General features: G+C 40.3%; 1 protein-coding gene across 3 annotated transcripts in view; it reads left to right on the top strand.

The window, feature by feature from the left end:
• Window positions 1-24,265, top strand: part of Gyf (GIGYF family protein Gyf) — a 138,480-nt gene that overhangs the window by 60,177 nt on the left and 54,038 nt on the right. For all 3 annotated transcript variants that reach the window (XM_070088908.1, XM_070088909.1, XM_070088910.1), the window contains exons 4-5: window positions 6,422-6,636; window positions 9,827-10,056. In XM_070088908.1, the coding sequence (XP_069945009.1) occupies window positions 6,422-6,636; window positions 9,827-10,056 (445 nt within the window). The remainder of the gene's footprint in view (window positions 1-6,421; window positions 6,637-9,826; window positions 10,057-24,265) is intronic.

Consider the following 24,265-nt stretch of genomic DNA (forward strand, 5'->3'; position numbering starts at 1 on the left):
TTTTACTCTGTCTTCAACATTCAGCATATCCAACTGCTGTAATTCATCCTGGCCTACATGTTCTCTTGGTCCCAGCCCCAGGATGAATCTTACGATTTTGTTCTGGGTGATTTGCAGTCTATCTTTCAGTTTTTTTGTCAAGGCAGAGTACCAAGAAGAGCAAGCGTAATCCATATGGCATTGTATAAGGGCTAGACATAGGGTCCTGCGAGCCTCAGTAGGTAGACACTGTGCTTGTCTATACAGGAACTTCAGTCTGGCATTCGCTTTCTTTACTACACTGTTCCCTATCAATTCTCCTGACATGCATGGGTCAAAGGGGATTCCCAAATATTTTACTGATGAAACCAAAGTGATGGGCTCCCCATTACATTGAACATTAAAGTTATTTACCCTTCTCAGTTTATGTTTCGTGCCAAAGAGAATGGCTTCAGTTTTCCCTAGGTGTAATGATAGTTTGTTGTCTACTAACCATTTGCTGCAGGACTCCAGTTCCAGTGTTAAAACATTAGCAATATCTTGTGGGTCTTTACCTGACACTAACAGAGCACTGTCATCTGCATACAGTAGGAGTTTGCACTTGACACTGATAGGCATATCATTGACATAACATAAGAATAATAAGGGACCCAGAATACTACCTTGGGGAACTCCACATGTTATCGGCAGGGGTTCTGATTCTGTTTTGTTGATTTTGACTATTTGTCTCCTGTTGCTAAGGTAGGACTTAAACCAGTCTACAGAACCTATACCGATAGCTTGAAGTCTATTACATAGTATATTGTGGTTGACAGTATCGAAGGCCTTTTGCAGGTCTAAGGTTACCATACCTATGAGGTTCCCCTTTGACATTTCAGTTCTCAGGTAATCCATCAGATTAATAAGGGAGGTGTCGGTTGAGTAGGATCTTCTAAAGCCCGATTGATAGCTATGGAGAATGTTGTTGTCATTAAGGTACTTAACTACTTGAGAATACACCGCCCTCTCTAGAATTTTAGATATTATACTGAGTATACTAATAGGCCTATAGTTGCTTACATCAGACCTACTATTTTTCTTGAAGATAGGAGTAACTCTGGCCTCCTTGAACCCCTCCAGTACGGTATTAGTGGTGATTGATAGATTTATTATGTGAGCAATAGGGATTGACAGTTCAGAAGCACCATCTTTTAGGAACTTAGACGGGATGTTATCAGGGCCTGTGCTCTTAGTTGGGTTTAACCTGCTTAGTTCTTTTTGAATAAAGTCATGAGATACACTTACTAGTTGACATCTGTTTGGGGTTACCCCTTTATTGGTATAGTATGTTTGAAACTTATCAGAGTCTGTGTTAAAGGTATTTGATGCAGCTGGTAGTTTACTTACTAGTGTTGATGCAACAGATGTGTAGTATGAATTAAAGCAATTTGCCACCTTAGATGTTTCATGGCATACCTCATTATCGATAGTGAGTACTATGTTAGACCTATCTACTGGCTTATGGCTATACCCCAAATGTTTTAGTTGTTGCCAGAGCTTTCTGGGGTTATGCTTATACTCTTCAATTTTTGAGCAGTAGTGCTTTGCCTTTGCTCCTTTTATAAGTCTCTGTACTCTGTTCCTCACCCTTTGGAATTCATTTAGTGCTGCAATATCCTGTCTGTTTGCTTTAAATCTTTTTAGCAGCCTGTCTCTGAATTTCATATTATCTAATATCTCAGTATTCATCCAGGGTTCAGTTCTTCGTTTAATCCTAACCTCTTTAACTAGTGCAATATTATCAAGGATGGTAGTGAACATTGTTTTGAATTTTTCCCAGGCATCGTTTACGTCCATGCAACTTGTTATCTCTGTCCAGTCACAATTGTGTAGCCTATTTACCAGTGTTTCTTTACTGTAGTTTCTAGTTGACCTCATTTTTATTGTCCTGTGTAGGCCTATCCTATCCCTAGTGATTTTCCTGGTGCAGTAAATGATGAAATGATCACTAAGACCTGTGGTAATGACGCCTGACTGACTAATGTTCTCAGAGCGGTTACAAAGTATGTGGTCAATTAGGGTGGCTGAGAACTGTGTGATCCGGGTTGGAGTATTAATTAGTTGAGTGTAACTATTTAATCCTAGAATTTGCTTATACCTTTTGCATAGTCCGTTATTTTGCTGCTGAAAACAGATATTGAAGTCGCCCAGTATTATTGTCTCGCAATTGTTTTCAACTCCGGACAAGACTCTGGAAAAGTCTTCTAAGAACTGGTCCTGGGTAGGAGGGCGGTAACTAGTTCCTACTAAGATGGGTTTGGTCTTAGGAAGCGGCACTTCAAACCATAGAATCTCCAGTTTATTGTTATTTAAATCAGGTCTTGGGTTGTAAGCTAAGTCATTTCTAATGTAGGCACATACTCCACCACCCTTTCTGTTCCTATCTAAGCGTTTTATATTGTAACCATCTATTTTGACCTCGTCGTCAGTCACCGTATCATCCAACCAAGATTCAGAGATGGTTATAACTGCCGCCCTAATTTTGTTAGCTAGAATCCTAATCTCTGCCAATTTAGGAAGAAGTGATCTTGCATTGACATGAATAAAGTGAAGGCCTGTTTTCATAAAACAATCATAATCATCAATATATGGCAATGGGTCATTTGTATTAAATTTAGGTAAATCAATGTCATCACTGCTAAAGGGTAACTGTGCCAAAGTGCATTTGTTACACACAAAATGAATTCTGGCACCGTTGTTATAATTGTACATACATCCATCATGCACCCACCCCTTACACATTTTTCATAAGGTGCCTTTTCTGTTTTTCATGCGTACTTTAGTACAGTGTATGCACCTGTTTGGTAGTGTTTGAGATAATAATGGCTGTATTGTCTCACATTGACCTATGTATGCATTACATATGGAGTTAAGGTTATCATTCCTAGCTACTAGACCATCATTATCGCCGTCATTTATCTGTCTGTTTTGCCTCTGCACAATAGTTTGAGGTCCTGGATTAATTTGGATATCACCACTTAAGAGCGCTACAATAAGAGCTGTGTGCCACTGTTTTTGTTTGGGTATGCGGTGTTGCCATACCTTGCGGCGATAGTGACATTTACTTTTCTGGTAGGATGGCAACTGTTGGGCTTTTACTGTCCAGGGCGTTGTTACTCCATTCACCTTTTCCAACCCCCATGACTGATTTCTTTCTTCATGGAATTGAAGAAGAAATATAAATATAATTATGGCAGCCTGTACCCCCCTAATGCCTGCCATTTTCACTCTTTGCTCTTTTACTCATATACAATAATATTTATTTCTCTTTTCCAGTCCCTAGTACACTTAGTATCTGCTTTAGCAATCACCACTGAATTACTAGTAAAATTTCCTCTTCAAAACCCTCTTCACTGCTCACTTTTCCCTTAACTTCACAAAACCCTTACAGTTAACCCCTTATTACACACTCCCCTTCCCATCTCACTTCACAGTCTGGCTTCCTCAATTAACTTCTAACTCCTTTCCATTCTGGTAGATCAGAAAGGTTTAATCCATGGTTTTATCCTTCCAAATCCCCCTCAATTCCATTTATCAGGGGTTGTGTGGTGTTGTTGTCTCCTGACCTGTTCTGCTGACTCAGCCATTTTTAAAACACTGAGGGGAGTAACGCCACCTACAACCTGACTTTCCTTGAGTTTATAGATATATTTGGCGTTTTCTGCTATGATTCTTTCACTGTACACTGGTCAGCTGAATATAGGTCAGCTACTAAAACATTAACCTTGACTGTTTAACTATTCACTTCTTTCTCACGACTGGCACTGAGGGATATCCGACCTATAACCTTGGAGTTTTGTACTGTTGATTTGACGATGTCTCCTGTGTTTCCCTCTCGTTAGCACTGGTACAGGTGATATGATGGTGGTACAGATATGATGCTACTGTCAACAGATGAACGTCAGTAAAGATGAGAATTTCACTTCGCTAGTTGTACGTCTGGCAGTCGTGGCTGTTTGGATGCCGGTGGCCATGTTTAAATGCTCAATTCTTTCCCTCGTTTGGCACTGAAGAAAAAAGTCCTACAGACCTGTCATTTCCTTGGAGATTTAGTTGATCAGGTTTTCTGCCATGTTGTCTTCCCATTAAACACTGGTGCAGTTGATATGGAGGTCAGTTATTTCATTGTAGTGGAAAACGTCTCATGTCTCGTTCACGTCTGGCAGCAGGTCTGGTACTTGAATGTCGGTCCCTCTTTTGTCATATTTAGTCCATTTCGTTGTCGTCACCATCAGTTTTTATGTCACCGTTATGGAGAAAGTCTTCTGAGACGTATGGAGTCAGAGATGAAGGCTGGGCTGCAGAAGACAGAGTTGGCTGCGCAAGAGGCCACAATAGAGGTCAAAGGGGCAAGTGATCGCGCCAACAGCTGCAGGCCGGGTGATAAGACGGGTGCAGAGGAGCATGCATAGTCTGGAGAAGATTGTCACCCAACACACTACCAGACTGTGAAACCAATCAAAATCATCTCAATTTCTGTAATATGTCTTCCATTCTATAAAATGAGACCAGGAAAACTAGAATACAACCAAAATAGTGTAAGAAAATACACTGCAAAGTCGCTTTTTTAAACCAAAAACATGGTCAGTTTTTTTTCTCATTATACACTGTGTGCTGCAGGATTTTTTTTTATTCTGCTCACACTGATCACATAGACCCATTATTTCATATGTAGGCCTACCAGCTTACTCTTGCTAGAGTTGAAGGCCAAGAATTTATGCGTACTAGTACGGCTCCAACCCTGGCGTGCAAGCCGTACTAGTACGGCACCAGCCCTGAAAGGGTTAAATAGGGCATTGCAATTAACTTTGTATGAAGCAAACCCACATAAAGTGAGAGAAAAATCTGTGCATTACATAAATGTGTGTAGGCAGTATTTTGTTATTTTAAGCAAAATACTTTGTAATATCTATTAATATTTGTATGTAGTAGAGGTGGGTGATAGTGGCAAGGAAAGTGCATGTCTTCCTCTCACTCATACTGTATAATTCATTTTCTTTTGTAATGCTAGGAAAAAAAATCTTGTATACCATGAACACATGGCACATGGGTTGGTCATGTACTTATGTAGGTATCATCAGTTACTTTCAATGACTACTGCCCTTGCTCTTAATAAAACAAGCATATGTATAGCCAGCTGCTCATTTATCCTGGCCAACTGAAACACACTTTAAATATTATTTAAATATTATAAAATGTTAAACATAGAAATTCATTCTGAGATTTTGCCAGTTTCACATTTCTTGACTAATGTTTACCAAAATGTGAGCTTATCACACAGGCACCAAATAATCATATAAAAATTAATTTGGTTGAAAAACAGTTGATTAAAAATGAAATCCAAAATTCATTCCTGATCCCCAGTGTGTAATGTAATATGTATTGGTTCTAATAAGCATCAGTAGAAACACAAACACAGGTACACATGGAGGAAAAGGTTGTGAATAGATGTCCAGTTGTCAAGATCAAGCTCAGTGTCACTTGTAGAAGGCAGGATAACATTTAAAGATGACACATGCAGGAGCTGTCATCTCAGACAGCACCAATGAAGGTGTCGAGGTGGAAATACTATTTAGTCACTGTTTTTGAGCATGCATCCTGTAGGCACATTGACCCCTCTTTTACATCTGAATGTCAGGCTAGGGTCAATGTATGTGGCAACTTGGGAATCTCTTAGCTTGTGCAAATATTTCTGCCATCTTCTTCATAGGTCCTTTACATTGAGAAGCACTTGATCCTCTTCCTCTTAATGATCAGCTGCAGTAATCAACACTTAACTCTTTATTGTGGGCATCAGTAAACTCCATAATATTGTCTTCCTGCCATGAGAAGCCTCCTTCCAACTTCCTTTCCAGCTTAACAACTAATCAAACACTTGAAAATTCTTTTTGAAAGCCCTTGAAGTTCATAGAGCAGTCTTTCCAATTTCCAAGGGGACTAACAAGCACCATTCAGGGTAGAGGACTTCACTTCATCCTGTGAAGATGCATTGTTTACTGTTTTCCTCAGTGCCCTACACAAAGTGGGAAGCAGCCACCCTTTTCCATCGCATGTAGTATATTCCTGGTAGAAAGGGTCATAGCTTGTTACAGCAGATTTACTCTTAAGCAGATCTGCATAATGTGAGGGACACCAATACTTAATTTATACAGGGGGTCTGATAAATGGTATTGATGCTGATGCATATAATAATTTTGGACATAATGTAAGTTACCTTGCTGCAGAGATTATTTTTACATCAGATAAGGGCATATAAGGCATGAATGGTCACAGGTAGACATTCATCTTGAGATCTTAATGTGTAATGTAAATTAATTTAATTACATAGTGTAGGTAATTCAAGCCAATATTTTTATTGCTTTAGAACACAATTAAAACCTGAGTATTTTCTGTGGTTGCTCAGCGCACATGGCAGAAAGGGGTAAACAGTGAAGTCGTGCTCCGTCAAACTGGGCGGGCCCCAGTAAATGGAGTTGGGCGAGGTCGTGGTGGTAGTGTGGACCGTGGTCGGGGTCGGGGTCGTGGCACTGGGTCATATTACAGCCGTGGTCTTAGCTACGATGAAGAAGCGGAACCTCGGGGCCCAAGAGAAGGAGCTCCACCGGGTATTGGCATTAGGTAGGCTGTCTGCATAAATGTTTGGAAATGCTATAGTATTATGTTTTTGTTCTATAATTACTAAAATTATTAATCCATAGCTCCTCAATTGTATGTGTGTGCTGCATGTTTCATGTCAGAGATAAATATAAAAAAAGTGAGCCAGTTACGGGAATGAATGTGTGCATGCTTTCCATGTTGTGCCTGCAGGGGTTGGGCCACAGCTCCTGCTCCTGTCTTGTACTACTTAGTCAGCTAGTACATTTGAGTCTTTTTTATTGAGTTTACCTTCACTATCTTGGCCTACCCCATCCTACTACACATGTGTTGCCTGTATACTGAAAAAGTACTTGACATTCATGGTCCACTTAAGGGAAACTTTATACCTAAGTGCCCATTCAACATTTAATGTAGAGGAAAATTAAGTCTAGAACAAACTTGTGGATGTGTTGATAATAGAAATGAACACTATACTAAGCATAATTTTTATTGTATGTTGTATGTTTTATTGTATGTTGTATTGTATGTTATTTATCAGTTATGCTGATAATTTTCTTTTAACACCAAGGGTGGGTGTTAATGCAATTTTTTTTTTCCAACAAGTTGGCCATCTCCCACTGAGGCAGGGTGACCCAAAAAGAAAGAAAATCCCCAAAAAGAAATTACTTTCATTATCATTCAACACTCACACATAATCACTGTTTTTGCAGAGGTGCCCAGGATACAACAGTTTAGGAGTATATATGTATAAAAAATACACAATATATCTCTCCAAACTGCCAATATCCCAAACCCCTCCTTTAGAGTGCAGGCATTGTACTTCCTATTTCCAGGACTCAAGTCCGGTTATATAAAATAACCGGTTTCCCTGAATCCCTTCACTAAATATTACCCTGCTCACACTCCAACAGATCGTCAGGTCCCAAATACCATTTGTCTCCATTCACTCCTATCCAACACGCTCACACACGCTTGCTGGAAATCCAAACCCTTCGCCCACAACACCTCCTTTACTCCTTCCCTCCAACCTTTTCGAGGACGACCCCTACCCCGCCTTCCTTCGCCTACAGATTTATATGCTCTCCATGTCATTCTACTTTGATCCATTCTCTCTAAATGACCAAACCACCTCAACAAACTCTCTTCAGCCCTCTGACTAATACTTTTATTAACCCCACACCTTCTAATTTCCACACTCCGAATTTTCTGCATAATATTTACACCACACATTGCCCTGAGACAGGACATCTCCACTGCCTCCTCGCTGCAGCATTTACAACCCAGGCTTGGAGGCAGTGGAGATGTCCTGTCTAAGGGCAATGTGTGGTGTAAATATTATGCAGAAAATTCGGAGTGTGGAAATTAGGAGAAGGTGTGGGGTTAATAAAAGTATTAGTCAGAGGGCTGAAGAGGGTTTGTTGAGGTGGTCTGGTAATTTAGAGGGAATGGATCAAAGTAGAATGACATGGAGAGCGTATAAATCTGTAGGCGAAGGAAGGCGGGGTAGGGGTCGTCCTTGAAAAGGTTGGAAGGAGGGGGTAAAGGTGTTGTGGGCGAGGGGTTTGGACTTCCAGCAAGCATGCGTGAGCTGAGCGTGTTAGATAGGAGTGAATGGAGACAAATGGTATTTGTAAAATTTAAATTTTAAATGCTAATGAATATTAGTGTAATTATTTGGATCTGCTTTTTTTTGTGCAGGTAGTTTCTCAAATTTGGCAGAGATAGTTTTCCAGCTATTTAATGTTTTATTGACACTGTTCAGCCCAACAAGTTTCTGTTGCAGCATGCAAGAACTTAGTTTTTTTTTTTTTTTTTAATTTTTAACTTTCATAGATATATTTATTAGCAGCAAAGTTGTCAAAGGTTATGTTCAGAAATTACCTTTAGTATATCTTAAGGTATTAGATGCTTTTGAAGTGTAGTGAAATAACCTATAGTTCCCTACACAAATCTACAACATCAGTATCTCTTTAATTACCCTACTTTATTTCTATAGAGGAATTAAGCTCGTATATATGATTGTACAGAAGTATTGAGGACTTCAGTGTAGTACTGCAGTTTGCTTTGATTTTTTTTTGTTAGCCCTTTCAGGGTTGCAACTCCTGCTCTCAAGCTTGCTCTCACGATCCCAAAATTTAAGGAAAAAAAAAACAAGTTATTTTTTTTTCTTATAAAATGGTAGAGAATTTTTTTTTCTGAATGTAATAAGAAAAAGTACAAAATTTGATGGAAAACTGGCCAGGTTACACTTTCGCGAATTTTGCTGTGCCAGTGATATTTACACACCGGCAATTTTGTCCTCTTTGAGCCAAAATTTTAGGCCAGTTCCATTGCTTCAGTTGTACAGAGGTAAACTCCAGGACCAAATTCTTAGCTATTTTGCTAAAATGTCTTCCATTCTGTTGATTGAGTACAAGAAACTGCATTCAACTATTTAAACTACCCAATAAAGTGATCAGAAATTGGTAATTTGGTCAATTTCACACAAAATTCAAGAAATGCCAATTTCAAAGTAGGGTCCAGAATGAATAGTGCAGACATTCATGGTACTAAAATAACATTTTCTCTGTTCATTAGTCACATCTCCAGGCCCCTCTTCTGTTACATTTGCTTTCCATTTTGAATTTTTATTTACACAAAATATAGAAGATTTACTGTTATGCTGACTACTGCATTATTGTAATTATATAAATAATGTCAGTGCATCCCTAAATGTATACTAGATTGGCCAGTTGGACGTGTATTGTTCCCTGGATGTTGACAAAGGTGTGCCAAATGGGTAGGAAACCGTCAAATGAAACCAGATAATCAGCACTAACTTTGTGATAGTTACCTGGTGTGCCTGTATGGATGAGTCTGCTCTGCTCGTCCCAGTGGCTCCTCCCTCACTCTCTGGTCCCCTACCATATCAGTTAGTCCTAGTTTACCCATTTAGCATTTACCATATCATGAGCATTTTACCCCTGATTTATTGCTCCTCCTTTTTCCAGGAAGTTAGGGGAGTAAGAATAAGTGAGTGAGGGCATGAGAGCTATCTAGACTTTGTTTAGGTCTTCTAGAAATCTTTTAATTGACTATAATTGATTTGCCAAAAAAAAAAAAAAAAACACTATTCATTGTTGTGCATTGCTATTAAGCTACATATGTAAGCAATTTAAATCTTGTATGTAACAAATTTATTCCAAAATAATCTCTCAGTATATTTCTACAGGAGTAAACCATTTGAAAGATCCCAGAGTGTACATGAACAACGGCCTTGGAATGAACGTGGTCCTGTAAATACAGTCAGTGCTGGTGGTGGTCCAGAGGAACGCAATGGGGCTGTGTCACCACGTAAGGAGCAAGGGCGAGCCTCAACTGAAAACTGGAGGTCCCGAGGTGGTGAAAATGATGAGAGTGAACGCTGGAGGGGAGCTGGGGGTAACCGCAATGAAAAATGGGGTGAGTAAATCAGCAATGTTATTTTTTTTTTTAACACACTGGCTGTCTCCCACCAAGATAGGATGACCTGATACTACAGTTCAGATGCATCTTCAGACTGCATATATCCCCACTCCTCCAGAGTTCAGGCACTTGACTTCCCACCTCCAGGACTTGAAGAATGACTAACCAGTTTCCCTGAATCCCTTCCCAAATACAATGGAACCTCGGTTTTCATATGCCCTGGTTTTTATAGGATTTGGTTTACGATGACTTTTTTTTTTGTCTAAATTTTGTCCCAGTTTTCGTACAGCCACTTGGTTTTCGTAGAGTTGACAATGGTTCGTACCAAACACGTCCGCTTGCCTGTTTCCACACAGAGCATCCCACGTGTTCTGACTCAGTCTGGCGTTGTTTCTCGTTGAGGGAACATTACGCCGTGCGTTTGAATAACATTTTGTAATCCATTGTTTTTTGTGCTTGTTTATTGAGTGTGACTACTAAATAAGCCACCCTGGGGCCAAAGAAAGTTGAGTGCCAGCCCTTCAATAAAGAGAGCAAGAAGCATGATAGAATTCAAGGAAGAACTCGTAGCAAAGTATGAAGTGGTGTACGCATGGCCGATCTCGCCAGGATGTAAGGGAAGTCCGCATCAACGATCATTTCCATCCTGGTGAAGAAAAGAGAAATCAAGAAAGCTGATGTTGCGAAAGGGGTAAACATGCTAATGAAACGAAGATTGCAAACAATCGAAGATGTTGAGAAGTTGTTGTTGGTATGGATCACTGAAAAAGTTAGTGGGAGATAGTGTTTCGGAGGTGATAATTTGTGAAAAAGCAAGGCAGTTGCATGTGGATCTCACAAAGAAAATGCTGGAACGAGTGCTGCTGTTAGTGAATTTAAGGCCAGCAGAGGCTGGTTCGACAAATTCAAGAAGTGAACTAGCATACACAGTGTGGTAAGGCATGGCGAGGCTGCAGGTTCAGACAAACGTGAGGCTGAAGAATTTGTTGATGAATTCAAGGAGTACATAGAGGCTGAAGGATTCCTCTCCCAACAAGTCTTCAGTTGTGATGAAACAGGCCTCTATTGGAAGAAAATGCCAAAGAGGACCTACATCACACAGGAGGAAAAGGCACTGCTAGGATACAAGCCTATAAAGGATAGGCTAACTCTTGTTTTGTGGTAATGCTAGTAGGGATTTCAGAGTGAAGCCTTTACTGGTGTATCACTCTGAAAATCACCTTTACTGGTGTATCACTGAAAATCACCTTTACTGGTGTATCACTCTGAAAATCACCTTTACTGGTGTATCACTCTGAAAATCACCTTTACTGGTGTATCACTCTGAAAATCACCTTTACTGGTGTATCACTCTGAAAATCCCCAAGTGTTCAAGAAAAACAATGTCATCAAGAGTAAATTGTGTGTGATGTGGAAGGCTAACAATAAGCCATGGGCCATGAGGCAAAATTTCATGAGTGGGTCAATGAAGTGTTAGGCCCGAGTGTGAAGAAATACCTCCTGGAAAAGCAGTTGCTACTCGAGTGCCTCCTGGTAATGGACAGTGCTCCTGCTCATCCTCCAGGCTTGGAAGACCAATTGTTGGAGGAGTTTAGTTTCATCACAGTGAAGTTCTTGCCCCCTAATATCACTCCTCTCATCCAGCCCATGGACCAGCAGGTCATTTCAAACTTCAAAAAACTCTATACCAGTGCAGTGTTTCAAAGGTGCTTTGAAGTGACCTCGGACACTGAATTGACCCTAAGACGGTTCTGGAGGAATCGCTTCAGTATCCTCAATTGCATAAGCCTTATAGATAAGGCTTGGCAGGGAGTGACTTCCAGGACGATGAACTCTGCTTAGAGAAAATTGCGGCTGGAATGTGTTCTCGAGAGGGATTTTGAAGGGTTTGAGGCTGACCCTAATGACCGTACGCATATTGTGGAATCTCTTGTGTCTTTGGGGAAGTCCATGGGGTTGGATGTGAATGGCCAGGATGTGGAAGAGTTGGTGAACGACCACGGGGAAGAGCTAACCACTGAAGAGCTGCAAGACCTTCAACTAGAACAGCAACAGACTGCAGCTGAAGAAATTGCTTCAGAGGAGGAAGAGAGAGGGGAGAATGTGCCCTCTTCAGTGATTAACCCTTTCAGGGTTTCGGCCGTACTAGTACGGCTTACGAGCCAGGGTTTTTGGCGTACTAGTACACCTAAATTCTAGCGCCCTCAAATCTAGTGAGAGAAAGCTGGTAGGCCTACATATGAAAGAATGGGTCTATGTGGTCAGTGTGCGCAGTATAAAAAAAATCCTGCAGCACACAGTGCGTAATGAGAAAAAAAAACTTTGACTCTGTTTTTGGATTAAAACAGCGACTTTGCACTGTATTTTCGTATGGTATTTATTGTATTATAGTTTTCCTGGTCTCATCTTATAGAATGGAAGACATATTACAGAAATTGAGATGATTTTGACTGGTTTTACAAAGAAAAGTACCTTGAAATTGAGGTCAAAGTAGCAGAAATGTTCGATTTTTACCAAAGTTCAAAAGTAAACAAATCATGCTATGCGTCCAATACATATCAACTGGTGAGTCTAATATTCTTTCACAAGTGCGCTGATATTATTTATACCATTTCTACACCAATGCAGTAGTCTGCATAACAGTAAATCTTTTTTTTTTTTTTGTGAGAATAAAAATTCAAAGTGGAAAGCAAAAGAATGTAACAGGGGCATGGAGACGTGACTAATGAACAGAGGAAATGTTATTTTAGTGCCAGGAATGTCTTTCTTGTTTATTCTGGACCCCATTCGGAAATTGGCAACTTTTGAAATTTGTGTGAAATTGGCAAAATTGCTAAATTCTGACCACTGTATTGGATAGTTGAAATTGGTAAATGGGTGGTTTCTTGTACTCATTCGATAGAAAAAATGGAGTTCTAGCGAAATAGTTATGATTTTTGTTGACAAGTGTACTGGAATTGGCCAAAAATAGGGCTCAAAGTGGGCAAAATCGCCAATGCGTAAACATCGTCGAGACCGCTTACTTCGTGAGAGCATAATTCCGTAAGTTTTCCATCAAATTTCATACTTTTGGTGTCATTATGATCGGGAAAAGATTCTCTATCTTTTCATAAGAATTTTTTTTTTTTTTTTTTTTTTTGAAATTTGGCCGACCCTGAGAGCAAGTCTCTGAGAGGGCCTTTCGACCCTGAAAGGGTTAAGGACATGTGCAAAGTGGAATGAGTTACAAAGTTTTGTGGAGAAATATCACCCTAACAAAGCTGTTGAAAGCTGTCAGCAACATGTTCAATGTCAATGCCTTGTCCCATTTTAGGCGTATCTTAGAGACGCATGAAACAGACCTCTCTGGACAGATTTTTTGTGCGACGAGGATACAGTGACTCTCAAGCTCATTGTTTTCTGTATGCAAAACGATAATTATTCATTAGAAAATGTATTTTTTGTTGATATTTTTGGGTGTCTGGAATGGATTAATTGGATTTGCATTATTTCTTATGGGAAATGTTGCTTCAGTTTTCTTACAGTTCGGTTTTCGTCAGATTTTCTGGAACAGATTAATTGTGAAAACCGAGGTTCCACATATTATCTTGCTCACACTCCAACAGCAAGTCCCTAAAACATTTGTTTCTACTCCTGTCTAATATGCTCAAACATCTGTTGGACATCTAAACCCCATTGCACACAAAACCACTTTTGCTCCTTCCTCCAACCTTTCCTAGAGTGACCCATACCCTGCCTTCCTTCCACTACAGAGTTATACACCCTCCAAGTCATCCTGTTTTGCCCCAGCCTCTCTAAATGACCAAACCGCCTCAACAAACCTTCCTCAGCCCTCTGGATAATACTTTTAGTAACCCCTCATCTCTTCCTAATCTCCAAGCTACAAATTTTCTGCACATTTACCACACACACTGCCCTTAGACACGACATCTCCACTGCCTCCAGCCTCCTCCTTTGCTGCAGCATTCACAACCCATGTAAGAGTATTGGTACTACTGTAGTCTTATACATTTTCCTCTTTGCCTTTGTGGATAATGTTTTTTTTTGTCTCCACAGATGCCTCACTACATCACCCACCTTTCTCTATCAATTCTTTGGTTCACCTCATTTTTCGTATACGTACCCATTTACTGACAGGTCCACTTGCAAATACAGTGGAACCTCGGCTTACGAATGCCTCACCATGCAAATTTTTCAGATACGAACAGTTGCTCGGTTGATTTTTTGCTTCTGGATATGAACGAAATTTCAGGATGCGAGCTTCCCCCTCAAGGGAAGTTCCTTGATGAAGGGCTCTTGATTTAGGGAATTGGATCTGTGTTCCAGTTCCTTAAATTAATAATAATAATAATAATAATAATTATTATAATTTTTTTTCAATAAGTCGGCCATCTCCCACTGAGGCAGGGTGACCCAAAAAGAAAGAAAATCCCCAAAAAGAAGATACTTTCATCATCATTCAACAATTTCGCCTCACTCACACATAATCACTGTTTTTGCAGAGGTGCCCAGAATACAAAAGTTTAGAAGTATATACATACAAAAATACACAATATATTCCTCCAAACTGCCAATATCCCAAACCCCTCCTTTAGAGTCCAGGCATTGTACTTGCCATTTCCAGGACTCAAGTCCGGCTATATAAAAATAACCGGTTTCCCTGAATCCCTTCACTAAATATTACCCTGCTCACACTCCAACAGATTGTCAGGTCCCAAATACCATTCGTCTCCATTCACTCCTATCGAACACATTCATGCATGCCTGCTTCAACAAGTCGGCCCCGCCTTACAACAGTCTAGAAGCCTTCCAAACTGCCAATATCCCAAACCCCTCCTTTAAAGTGCAGGCATTGTACTTCCCCCCTCAAGTCCGACTATATGAAAATAACCGGTTTCCCTGAATCCCTTCACTAAATATTACCCTGCTCACACTCCAACAGATTTATACGCTTTCCATGTCATTCTACTTTGATCCATTCTCTCTAAACAACCAAACCACCTCAACAACCCCCTCTTCAGCCCTCTGACTAATACTTTTATTAAATCCACACCACCTAATTGCCACACTCCGAATTTTCTGCATAATAATATTACACACCCTACACCACACTCTATCATATTGCAATAAAAACTTCCCTATCTTTATCTAAATACTGTTCACATATATGGATGTCCAAGCCCCTCGCCCACAAAACCTCCCTTACCCCTTCCTTCCAACCTTTTCGAGGACGACCCCTACCCCGCCTTCCTTCCCCTTCAGATTTTACGCTTTCCCATGTCATTCTACTTTGACCCCCTCTTCAGCCCTCTGACTAATACTTTTATTAAATCCACACCACCTAATTGCCACACTCCGAATTTTCTGCATAATATTTACACCACACATTGCCCTTAGACAGGACATCTCCACTGCCTCCAACCGCCTCCTCGCTGCAGCATTTACAATCCAAGCTTCACACCCATATAAGAGTGTTGGTACCACTATACTTTCATACATTCCCTTCTTTGCCTCCATAGATAACGTTTTTTGTCTCCACATACACCTCAACGCACCACTCGCCTTTTTTCCTTCATCAGTTCTATGATTAACCTCATCCTTCATAAATCCATCTGCTGTCACATCAACTCCCAAATATCTGAAAACATTCACTTCTTCCATACTACTACTCTCCAATTTGACATACAGTTTTTCTTTATCTAAATCATTTGATACCCTCATCACCTTACTCTTTTCTATGTTCACTTTCAACTTTCTACCTTTACACACACTCCCAAACTCGTCCACTAACCTTTGCAATTTTTCTTTAGAATCTCAAATAAGCACAGTATCAGCAAAAAGTAACTGTCAATTCCCATTTTGTATTTGATTCCCCATAATTTAATCCCACCCCTCTCCCGAACACCCTCGCAGTTACTTCTTTTACAACCCCATCTATAAATATATTAAACAACCATAGTGACATTACACTTCCCTGTCTAAGACCTAGTTTTACCGGGAAGTAATCTCCCTCTCTTCTACACACCCTAACCTGAGCCTCACTATCCCCATAAGAACTCTTTACAGCATTTAGTAACTTACCACCTATTCCATATACTTGCAACATCTGCCACATTGCTCCTCTATCCACTCTATCATATGTCTTTTTCTAAATCTATAAATGCAATGAAAACTTCAATGCAAACACTTGATCTACACATCCCCTACCCACTCTAAAACCTCCTTGCTAATCTGCAATCCTACATTCTGTCTTACCTCTAATTCTTTCAATAACAGCCCTACTGTACACTTTTCCTGGTATACTCAGTAAACTAATTCCTCTATAATTTTTACAATCTCTTTTGTCCCCCTTCCCTTTAAATAAAGGAACTATACATGCTCTTTGCCAATCTCTAGGTACCTTCCCCTCTTTCATACATTGATTAAACAAAAATACTAACCACTCCAACACCATATCCCCCCATGCTTTTAACATTTCTGTCAATGATGCCGTCAGTTCCAGCTGCTTTACCCCCTTTCATTCTACGTAATGCCTCACGCACCTCCCCCACACTCATATCCTGCCCTTCTTCACCCCTAAAAGATGGTATACCTCCCTGGCCAATGGATAAAATTACTGCCTCCCTTTCTTCGTCGACATTTAAAATTTCTTCAAAATATTCCCGCCATCTACCCAATACCTCCATCTCTCCATCTACTAACTCCCCTACTCTGTTTTTAACTGACAAATCCATTCGTTTCCTAGGCTGTCTTAACTTGTTTAACTCCAAAATTTTTTCTTATACTGTGTATGCTTTTATATTCAGCCTGGAGAAGCTGAACATAGAAGTTTACAAGGTATGTATGAAGCATGTACCATTGAGGAAACCCAGAAGATCAGATACAGAGAGAGAGCGTAGGAGATCGTACGCAAGAAGAAAGCGGGTTACTGAATTGCTTAAAAACACAAATATGCTGCAACAGAGGAAAGATAGCCTTAGCCGAGAGATCACTCAGAGGAAAAACTTAGGATGTCATACCTAACAGAAGAAGTACAAAGGGAACAAAGGGCCTTACAGGATATTGCAAGAAACCCAAAATATTTCTATTCCTATGCAAAATCCCAGCTAAGAACTACCTGTAGAATTGGACCATTGTTGAGAGGAGATTCATATACTGACGATGAACAGGAAATGAGTGAAATCCTAAAAGAACAGTATGAGTCAGTGTTCAGCAACCCACTAAATGACAGCAAGGTAGAAAATGCAGAATTATTTTTCACTCCAGCAGGCCACACAGACCAATTAACTAACATTAGTACAAATCTGATAGATTTTGAAAAAGAAATGGATAACATGCCCACTCACTTAGCACCTGGACCAGATTTATGGAATGCCCTGTTTATAAACAAGTGCAAAATACCACTAGCACAAACCCTCGGTATTCTTTGGAAAAAAGAGCTTAGATCTAGGTGAAATACCGGATGCCTTAAAGAGTGCAGACATAGCTCCTTTGCATAAGGGATGTAGAGCAGTAGCTAAAAATTACAGACCAGTAGCCCTAACTTCTCACATCATAAAAATCTTCGAAAGAGTGATGAGATGGCAGATTGCAAATTTCATGGACCAGCACAACCAGCATAGCCCAAACCAGCATGGTTTTAGAGCAGATTGATCATGCCTGTCACAGCTGCTGAATCATTATGACAGAATTATGGAGGCGTTGGAAGACGACCAAAATGCAGATGTGATTTACACAGATTTTGCAAGGGCATTTGACAAATGCGATCATGCAGTGATAGTGCACAAAATGAGGGCCATGGGCATTACGGGGAAGGTAGACAGATGGATTTTCAGGTTCCTAACACACACAACAAGAAGTAGTAGTAAACGGAAGAAGATCCTGCACAAGCGAGTTTCATGTACCACTTGTAACTCTTGCGAACACAATCGGCAAACCCAATTTGCATTTCACATTTGTCCACTGTATGCATGTTGAGTGTGTAGTCAAGCACAGTTGCAGGCTGCAGAATAGGTTCATGAGTCACTGCATCCACCTTGCCATTGTCTTTCATTTTGTTATGGTGAATGGATATCAAAAATGTGATGTCTCATATGTTATGCCACTGTAATGCCATGATGTCATTGGCAGCAAACGCCTGCAATTGTAAGAATATACCTGGGTATATTCTTACGATTGGCATGTGTGATACATGAGTAAAGGCTTCACTTTGCAATCCCCACTAGCATTACAGCAAAACATGAGAGGTAGCCTGTCTTTCATAGGCTTGTGTCCTGGGAGTACCTTTTCCTCCTGAGTAATGTAGGTCCTGTTTGGCATTTTCTTCCAGAACAGGCCTGTTTCGTCACAATTAAACACTTGTTGCGGTTGGAATTTTTCAGCTTCGCCATGCCTTATCACACTGTGTATGCCACTAGATTCTTAAATCTCTCAAACCAACCTTTGCTGGCCTTAAATTCACCAATATGAGCACTAGTTCCAGGCAGTTTTTCCTGTTCACTTGGGTGTTAGTAGACTGGTGTGGGTCACATCCTGGGGGACAAGGTTAAGGACCCCAATGGAAATAAGTTAGACAGTCCTCAATGATGCACTGACTTTCTTGGGTTATCCTGGGTGGCTAATCCTCTGGAGTTAATTGTTTCTTGGTAATTGTTTCTCGTTAAGCCACACCAACAACACACACACAAGACTAGTCCCAGAGCTAAGAGGTTAAGGGAAATCAACCTGACGACACTGGAGGACAGGAGGGATAGGGGGACATGATAATGACATACAAAATACTGAGAGGAATTGACACGGTGGACAAAGACAGGATGTTCCAGAGATGGGACACAGCAAAAGGGGGACACAGTTGGAAGTTGAAGACACAGATGAATTACAGGGATGTTAGGAAGTATTTCTTCAGCCACAGAGTAGTCAGGAAGTGGAACAGTTTGGGAAGCGATGTAGTGGAGTCAGGATCCATACATAGCTTTAAGCAGAGGTATGATAAAGCTCATGGTTCAGGGAGAGTGACCTAGTAGCGACCAGTGAAGAGGCGGGGCCAGGAGCTTGGACTCGACCCCTGCAACCTCAACTAGGTGAGTACAACTAGGTGAGTACACTCCACATCTTTGAGTAGTACAGATGATGGTGGTGCAGCAGCAGCTGATGGTGGTGCAGCAACAGCAGCAGCTGACCGTTGTACAGCAGCAGCTGACCATGGTACAGCAGCAGCTGACGGTGGTGCAGCAACAGCTGACCATGGTACGATAGTATTTCTCACCCTTTTTACCACAAGGTTTGCTCTAGAAGCTTTCTTTGGGCCCATGGTGGCTTATTTAGCAGTTACAAGCACTAAAAACAAATGGAATAATACAAAATATTTCGCATGTATGCGTGAAACTGTCCGCCCTGGCTTGTAAACAGTGGCACACTAGCTGAAGGCAGGGCAGCTGAGGCGCGCTCATCCTGGACAGACAGGCGGACATGTTTGGGACGAATGTTGTTAGTCAAGTTTTTTATCGTTGGTCATGCCAAAAATTTTACGCTAAAACGCTTCGTTAGGCGATTTTTTCGTTAGAGAATGCCTTCGTTGGTCGGGGATCCACTGTATATGTTATTCAACATTTGCATAAAAATATTTGCGTTAAAATATGAGAATTTATTGTACTCTGAGAATTTATTTTTGGGGTTCTGAGGCTAGGGGAGTAACACAGTGAGCAATTATAATTTGAGGTGGTGGAGAATAATTTGGCAACTTTGTTGGTAAGGGTAAGTACGGAGTATTTAGTATTGGGTGAGTAGGTGGTGTTTAAGAAGTCTTGAATTGTTTTACAGACAGGGTTCCTTTGGTCCTTATTACAACCCAGGTACTCAAGGCCTGTTATCCTGGGTGTAAAGGGAGCAAAATAAACACAGCAGAAAACTTTGAATTATATTATCCTTTAAGTATAAACAGAAGTATGTACACTATATACACTATGTACAGCAATAGGTATTAGTGCACACCACGGTAATCAAGGCAGAGCAGCAGCCAAGAGACAAAAGCAGACCACCGTGCTTCAACCAGCTGTAAAATGAAAATGACAAGGGTGAAAATGTGAGTGGTAGCCACGTCACCTTTATAATTGCCAGATCCACATTACGAGTGGCTGAACCTAGGTACTGATCTGACGATGGGGGCCCTGATTGTCAGACCCTTAGTGACTTGGTTCGCTGGTTGGTGAGCCAGCCTAAGTGAGTGTGTTAACATACTCCGCATAAAGGTTACATACTCTTTGCATGCAACACCCCCACCCAAAGAGGGCTCAGGACTAGGCTTCCACCTCAGTGGGTAAAAAGTGCCTCCATGGCACAGTATAATGGAACTGCCTTTCCTCTCAACCATCCAACTCATTAGATAGAGCTCAGCTTTTATTGCGACATAAAGCCAGATTCTAAACTTAGAGTGAGACTGCAGACAGTAGGGCTAATGTAGGTCCAAAATGCCTGCAGACGGTAACAGAATATCCCCTCACAAAAAAAAAAAAAATTGTGCAATTAAGTATTCATTATATACAAAAGGTGAAAAAAAAGCACTTGTGTTTTTTTTTACCCAAAGTCCCTAACACATCCTAAAGTAATTGATGCAAGACAGTGCATCAGCCAGCGTATTTTCTTTGCTGGCAATATGAATTATTCTAATATTGTAGGGTTGCAGCCGAATACATCATCTCATGAGTCTTGTGGTTATTCATATGTTGAAGATAAACTAGAGGATTGTGGTCACTTTAGACTGTGATCACTTGAGAGGTCTGGCCCACGTATACATACTTCATAATGCTCCAAAGCCAGTATCAGAGTGAGGGCTTCTTTTTCAGTTGTGGAGTAGGCCTTCTGGTGCAGCTAGTACTTGGCTGCAACTCGTCGTCCCCAGATTGCAGAAGTACTGCCCCCACCCTAGACTCTCAGGCATCAACCTGTAATGTAAAGTGTTTGGAGAAATCAGGAGACAGGAGAATGGGTGCAGTACAAAGGAGTAACTTAATTTTAGCGAATGAGTCTTGACACGCTGAGGTCCACTTAAAGGGGACTTTATGACTGGTAAGTGAGGTTAGAGGGGCTACAATATCTGAAATTTTTTTTTACAGAATCTTCTATAAAATCCAACCATACCTAGGAAACGTTGGAGGGATTTCCTGTCTTGAGGGAGTGGAGAGTTTTTAATAGCAAGAATTTTAGCAAATTTAGGGGCCACTTTGCCACTAACCTACTTCATGGCCCAAAAAATTAACAGTGGCCTGGCCAAAGGAAGACTTAGGTATGTTAACAGTTAAGTGGAAACTCAGGAAGGTCTCAAAGAGAGCCTTAAACCTAAATATATATTGGTCCCAAGTGTCCGACGCAGCTACAATGTTATCTAGGTAAGCGACTGTGCCTTCAGGTCCTTTAATAGCCTGATGGATCAGTTTTTGGAATGATGACGGCGAGTTTTTCATTCTGAAGGGGGTAACTGTATATTGATAATGACCTCCTGGATTTATGAAGGCTGAGATTTCCTTCGCCTTATCTGTCAAAGGTACCTGATAGTAACCTTTAAGGAGGTCTAACTTGAATACAAAAGTAGCCTTACCCACAAAGTCAATTAACCCTTTGACTGTCGAAGGGCCAAATCCTGAAGTTGCTTCTGGTGTCGCAAAATATTCGAAAAAAAAAAAAATTATTTTTTCTTATGAAATGATAGAGAATCTTTTCCCGATTGTAAAGACACCAAAAAAACGAAATTTGATGGAAAACTGACGGAATTACGCTCTCGCGAAGTTAGCGACTTCGGCGATATTTAAAAATCGGCAATTTCGCCCACTTTGAGCCCTATTTTCGGCTAATTCCGTTATTCCAGTCAACCAAACTCATAACTATTTCTTCAGAACTCTATTTTTGCTATCGATTGAGTACAAGAAACTGCCCATTTACCGATTTCAACTACCCAATAACATGGTCAGAAATTTGCAATTTGGCCAATTTCACGAAAATTAAAAAATACGACAATTTCAAAATAAGGTCCAGAATGAACAACGCAGACATTCCTGGCTCTAAAATAACATTTTCTTTGTTCATCAGTTATGTCTCCAGGTCCCTGTGATATTACTCTTGCTTTTTATTTTGAAATTTTATTCAAACAAAAAATAGAAGATTTACTCTTATGCAGACTACTGCAATACTGTAATAATTGTAAAAATTACATCAACCCATTCATGACTGCGTATTAGAATGGCTGTTTGGACATTTATTGGACAATGACATCATTTGTTCACTTTTGAACATCGGCAAAAATCAAACATTTCCTGTACTTTGTGCTCCATTTCCAGGTTCTTTTTATAGTAAAATTAATCAAAATCACCTCCATTTCTATAATATAGTGTCCATTCTATCAAATGAGACCAAGAAAACGAGAATACAACCACAAATACTATACGAAAATAGACCACAAAGTCGGCATTTTAATTAAAAAAAACGGTCGGAGTTTTTTTTTTCTCATTATGCACTGCGTGCTCCAGGATTTTTTTTATGTGGTGCACACTGACCACACAGACCCATTCTCTCACATGTGGGCCTACTAGCTTTCTCCTGCCTGATTTGAAGCCGCTAGAATTTATGAGTATATATACGTCAAACACGGTACCTCGCAAACGTATATATACGGCCGCGACAGTCAAAGGGTTAATGTTATCCAGACATGGCAGAGGGTAAGCATATGCCATTGTGACCTCATTCACCTTATGGTAGTCTGTGCACATTCGGAAACCTCCATCAGCTTTCATAACAAGGATGCACGGTGAAGCTCATGGACTACACTCCTCCTCCACTAACCCATGCTCTGACAGAAATTCTACCTCCTGCTGAAGTAGCCTCTGTTTTTCAGGATTAGGTCTGTAGGGGAGAGAGTTTAATAGGTTTAGAGTTTCCAACATCTACGTCATGATATCCTAGTGTACATTTTTTCGGAACATCCGAAAAGATATCAGGGTAAGATTGTAGGAGTGCAGCTAAACTTGTGACTTGATTCTTAGCCCCACCTTTAAAGGGCTGGGTCCTTGAGGAGGACCGAATTGGGAATTTTACATTAATCTCAGAAATAGAGTGCAAAGGGTCAGGGCCATTTACAGAGGCAGAGGGTGGCGTCATTACTTGGACTTTATCTGGTGTATTAAATGCTTTAATTTGATTAATGTGGTAAGTTTTAGTTTTTGAGGTCTTGTCAAGGGAAGACACTACATAATTTACATCAGATAATTTACTTACAATTTGCATAGGTCCCATAAACCTAGCTTTTAAGGTGTGGCCAGGTATAGGTTCCTGTACCAACACCTCATCTCCTGGATGGAAGGAGTGAAACTTTGAATTTCTGTCATACCTCTGTTTCATCGTTTTTTGAGCTGCCTTTAACCCTTAAACTGTCCAAACGTAGATCTACGTTTTTTTCAACATTTGAAAGTATGTAAAAAAATGTAGATCTTTTTTTTTACAGCTGAAAATGTGTAAAAAAAACTTTAATCTACATTTTTTTTTTGTTATATTTGAAAATATGTAAAAAAAATGTAGATATACTTTGGGAGCACTACGCATGTGAACGTAGATCTGTTTGGACAGTTTAAGGGTTAAGTTAGCCTTAGCCAACTGACGTGCCACCTGCAACCTTGAAGGGTTGTAGAGTATTGAGCAGGCATCTTCTCCCATTCATCCTTCCTTGAGCACCCGAAGAGGACCTTGTACTTTGTGCCCACAAAGATCAGCTCAAATGGACTATACCCTGTAGACTCCTGCACAGTTTCCCTTATTGAAAACAGCAACAAAGGTAGGGATTCATTCCAGTCTGTAGGAAAATGCATACATAAAGTTCTCATCATGGTTTTTAACGTCTGAAGGAATCTTTCCAAGGTGCCTTGGGACTGAGGCAATAGATAAATTGTGAATTATCCCTAGCCTAGTTAATGCTTCTCTAAATGCTTTGGCAGTAAAGTTAGTACATTGATCACTTTGAATAGATTTAGGAATGCCAAAGCAAGAAATAAACTTAGTTTAAACTTTAAGAATTCCTTTAGTATTGACACTGCACATGGGAATTGCTTCTGGGTATCTAGTTACCCTATCCATAATGGTAAATAAGTGCTGATTCCCAGTCTTGGACTTGGGTAGTAGACCTGTACAATATATAATTAACTCTGTACCTCTCCTTGGGCAGATA

This window comes from Cherax quadricarinatus, chromosome 26 (assembly GCF_038502225.1).
Source record: "Cherax quadricarinatus isolate ZL_2023a chromosome 26, ASM3850222v1, whole genome shotgun sequence".
In the NCBI taxonomy this organism is placed as follows: domain Eukaryota; kingdom Metazoa; phylum Arthropoda; class Malacostraca; order Decapoda; family Parastacidae; genus Cherax; species Cherax quadricarinatus.